Source organism: Austrofundulus limnaeus, unplaced genomic scaffold (assembly GCF_001266775.1).
Source record: "Austrofundulus limnaeus strain Quisiro unplaced genomic scaffold, Austrofundulus_limnaeus-1.0 Scaffold19, whole genome shotgun sequence".
Classification (NCBI taxonomy): Eukaryota; Metazoa; Chordata; class Actinopteri; order Cyprinodontiformes; family Rivulidae; genus Austrofundulus; species Austrofundulus limnaeus.
In genome coordinates this window covers 578926-583448 of record NW_013952421.1, presented here as the reverse complement: position 1 = coordinate 583448, position 4523 = coordinate 578926, and the positions used below count along the sequence as shown (strand labels likewise).

General features: G+C 42.4%; 1 protein-coding gene across 1 annotated transcript in view; it reads right to left on the bottom strand.

The window, feature by feature from the left end:
• Positions 1–516: 516 nt before the first annotated feature.
• Positions 517–4523, bottom strand: part of LOC106514257 (sterol 26-hydroxylase, mitochondrial) — a 29794-nt gene continuing 25787 nt past the window's right edge. Inside the window, exons 3-9 of the mRNA XM_014003435.1 lie at positions 2787–2986; positions 2510–2707; positions 2074–2237; positions 1658–1824; positions 1491–1572; positions 1180–1380; positions 517–822 (exon numbers count right to left, since the gene is read on the bottom strand). Of these exons, the coding sequence (XP_013858889.1) occupies positions 706–822; positions 1180–1380; positions 1491–1572; positions 1658–1824; positions 2074–2237; positions 2510–2707; positions 2787–2986 (1129 nt within the window). The 3' untranslated portion in view covers positions 517–705. The remainder of the gene's footprint in view (positions 823–1179; positions 1381–1490; positions 1573–1657; positions 1825–2073; positions 2238–2509; positions 2708–2786; positions 2987–4523) is intronic.

The following is a 4523-nucleotide window of genomic DNA, read 5'->3' as shown; positions in this document are numbered from 1 at the left end:
TATAAGATTCTCGACCTGAGCATGCGCAAGAGTGATCGATCATTCAGTGCTTTAAGCACCGCCTCTGGCGGTCAGTAGGGATGAAATAGAACAAAAGTTACGACTGTAACTACGGTTCTATGAATCCCGGATGACCGCCAGAGCGTTCGGTCCCTCAGAATCATCGTGTTTCGCGAGAAGATTAAGGGACTGAGCTGGCATTGTCATGTGATTATATAGACTGACTGGTGTCACCGGGTGTCACACGTGACCATGTTGGTATAAGATTCTCGACCTGAGCATGCGCAAGAGTGATCGATCATTCAGTGCTTTAAGCACCGCCTCTGGCGGTCAGTAGGGATGAAATAGAACGAAAGTTACGACTGTAACTACGGTTCTATGAATCCCGGATGACCGCCAGAGCGTTCGGTCCCTCGGAATCATCGTGTTTCGCGAGAAGATTAAGGGACTGAGCTGGCATTGTCACGTGACTATATAGACTTACCGGTGTCACCGGGTGTCACACGTGACCATGTTGGTATAAGATTCTCGACCTGAGCATGCGCAAGAGTGATCATTCAGTGCTTTAAGCACCGCCTCTGGCGGTCAGTAGGGATGAAATAGAGCATTATCCCCTGCAACAAACGATAATATCACATAATCAGCTTTTATACACAACCTTTTCAGTCATTCTGGTGTGTAAAAAATGAGTGACGCTGATTTTCTTCATTTTCTGTCCACAAAGTGCAGGTCCAGTTGTTTGTCTGGAACCAGAACGGTCCGATAGACGCTTTTTAGCTTCCCAGTTTTGGGGTCTGGTTTCACTTCAAATTGACGGATCAGCTGGAAAGAAGAACAAAAGAAAAAAAAGGAGATAACAATACTGAATTTACTAAATGTTGACCTAAAACTTGACGTGGTAGTAGCTGAGAATCATTCATGGCTGCACTCAGTTTGTTCAACTCTAATCCTTCAGATCCTACTCCTCCTCCGTTACTTCAGGTGTGCCCCAAGGTTCTGTCCTGGGTCCCTTTGTTTTCAACATCTACCTTCTCCCCCTTGGAGGGGGCTTAATTTGACAAGCTAATATATCTGATATTTCTAAACAAATTATTACATTTTGTAAAAAGTAAAGTTTCATTTACCATTTACAATTTTTAATCTTCATTCTCTTTAGATTACTTTTTACTCTTCACTTACGTGAAACAGAAGCAAATACATCTCCAGCTCAGCGATCCTGCGCCCGACGCAGCCTCTCACCCCGAAGCCGAAGGGGATGGAGCCAAACGGGTTGGGCCTCTGGCGGCCGTCGCGGAGCCACCTCTCGGGCTGAAACGTGTTTGACTGTGGGAAGGTGTTCTCATCATGGCTCATGGCGTAGTGACAGAAGTTGAAAGTAGTCTGCCAAAAACAACCAGGAAACAATGAAGAATCTAATGTATGTATGAAATTTATCAAAATGTGAGGACACTCATTTCTTAAAGGCACTAACAAAATGAAAATAAACCTACGTTCTTTGGGAACTTATATCCACCAACAGTTACCGGTTGTTCTTTTATGATCCTTGCATTTRTAGGAACAACGGGGTACATCCTGTAACAGAAGTAAAAATGTTTCTGAACACAGTACAKGTTTAAATCTAGATCTTTCAGCCTTATATTTCATAAAACAGTCACACCTGAGAGCTTCCTTGATGACAGCTCGTAAATACGGCATGTGGGTGACCTGAGCAGCAGTGGGGKTCTGGTCTGCAGGTACCATCGAGGACACTTCTTCATACAGTTTGTCCTGGACTTGGGGGTTCATGGACAGCTCGTACAAGGCCCATGTGAGCGTGTTGGAGGTCTTTAAATCAACAAAATATAAATATAAAACACAGAGGTTGAAGTATCAAATGTTTTAAATAAAAAAATGAGGTAGCAAGACTTTGCAAAATAAATTTGACAGCAGCAACAAAAAGCTAACCCAAATTCTGCTTAAATCTCTATCATGCAAAGAAGAAGCCACATGTCTCCAGCTGAAATGGGTAGGATATTTACTCTATATCGCACAGTTATAGCGCATTAACGTTGTTACAGAAATGTGTTGATGTACCGTGTCCACTCCAGCCAGGAGCAGCTCAGTGATGCTGGCGTAAACGTCTTTAAGGCTCATCTCCGTGTTTGAGAGGATGTACGTCAGATACTCCCCCTTCATGTCCTCGTTTTTGTCCACTTGCTGCTGAATGTCCTTCATCTTCTTGTCAATCAACACTTTAGCTACAGGAGGATCACAAAGTGAAGAGTTATTATGAGCGGTGGGACAGTTTAAAACTTTTAGATTTGCTCCTACTTTGTTTTAAAACTGTTAATTTGGTGTTTAGTTTTGCTTCTTCTTCACTGCCACACCTGTAGCATGTTAGTCACTCTTCATATTCATTGCTTCATCATTTGTTCCCTGGTCTCGTATTGTATCTTATCTTATCTTACTGTAATGTAACGTACTGTACTGTTTATTTCAATGCTAATGAGTGCCCTTTATTGAATCTCACCAAAAGTGAAGATGCCCTCCCAGCCGGCGATGTAACGCCCCCAATAAGGAAGCAGACGGCGGCTCCACTTTGGCATCAGCACCACGGCCATACTGTTGGAGAACATCTGTGCGATGGACTGGATGAACTCTCGTGTGCCGGCAGGGATTTCCTTCTCCAAACAGCCGAGCCTCGTCTCAAATAATATGGAGGAGATACCTGTCCGTGAACAAAACAAGCAAAAATAAAATTAAAATTGAATGATTTYGAACCAGATAGTTAAAAGTTTAATTCTTACCCTCTAGTGAAAACAGATACAGCTCGTTGGCAATGTCCGGAACAAGATCCCCTGTGGGGCTGCTGTGGCGCACGTTTTTGATCTTTTTGGTAAAGTCTGTAACCACATCGGTGATGACCCCGGAGTACTGAGCAGAGTCTTTTGGATGAAGCATCCGTCTGTTCAACACCACCCTCAGCTTGTACCACTGCTCCCCTTCTCTAAGAACAGAAACATGTTTCTGGATTAAAGAGCATTAAAGATAAAAATAACTTTTTTTTTGTTAGTCTCTGTCTTTTAAATGTCCATTCTTTTTTATCTTGAGTTTAAGTTTATTTCGAGCCATGTTGTATAAAAGAAAGAAACAGAAAAACAATAGCCCATGCTAGCCTGTTGTTTACTTAAATAATCCAACTTCTTTCTCTCAAATCAATCAGAATTAGTCCAGATGTTCTTCCAGTTCAGCAGCTTGAAGTAAATCCCCTCTCTGTGGTTCTGGTTCAGTCACTTGCACGTTGTTTTCCATTGGTGTCTCAGTTTGCACCTGTTGTCCTTCAGCCTCATATGTCAGCTGATCACTCTCCTGTTGTTTGGTTACAGCCGGAACTTGGTTCAGGAAATACTTCATGTTTGAAGCTAACAGCTCCAATCCATGTTGGTTCAAAGTCATTCCATCAGACTTGAAGAAATGCTTTCTCTCCCAGAAGAGATCAAAGTTATCCACATATCTCACTGAGTGGTCAGCACAGAACTTTTCCAAAAAGCCATTAAGGGCAAACAGTCTGCTGAAGCTCTCAGCCCCTCCTCGGACTGTAGGAATGGGTCCACTGATGAACACATCCATGTTGAGATTTTTAACTGCACTCAGCAACTGAATAAAATCCTTCAGGATTTCTGACTGTCAGTTCATAACTTCTTCACTTCCTGTATGAATGATGAGGGTCTTCAGAGGTGGATACTCTACTGTTATTTCCAGAATTTTCTCTGCGAGGTCAGACACTTTATCAGCGAAACTCAAAACTTTGACTTTTTTCTTGTTCCAGAAGCATCTGATCTCATTCACCATTTTAATATGTGATGATCAGCATTTCTTGATTCTTGAAAGTCTCTTTTCGGACTTGTTTTGGCTTTGAGCTGGAACTGGTCTCAGGTCCCTCTCGTAGATCAGGACATGAACTTTGTTCAGGCTCACCAGTTTCTTCCAGTGGTGTGAATCTGTTTTGAAGAAACGCTGCTTCATTTCTCTGGCTGTTATCAGTTGTTTTGATTTCAGCTTGTTTCTGCTTTATTCTCCTTGCTGGTGGAGAAAAAGTATTTCTCTGTAATTCTGGCAGTTCGTTGTCATCCAAGAGCTGAATCCTTTCTGAGAGATTTTTTGGTCTGACTCCAAGAGAGTTTCATTCAGTTTTGACCACAGAAACAGCTTCCATCTCCTCTTCGTGTTGATCTCTCCTCTCAACCTTCTCACCCATTCGAATGCATGTTGAGGCCTCCAAAGCATTCATCTCTTCTAGACGATGAATCTTGAGCTCCAACACTGTTACCTTTTGGAGAAGCTGGCAGAAATCCTCTTTGGAAAACAAAGGAGGCATCTTGAAGCTTTTCTGTACACACTCTCAGCAGATGATGTTTCAAAAATCTTCTCAGGTTCTTCAACAGCCAAAAATTAAAGTCCAATGTTCTCTGCTTATTCAAGATCATCCATCATGTCGGGGTCACCAAATTGTAAGAAATACGTGTTTTAATATGGTATGTCCG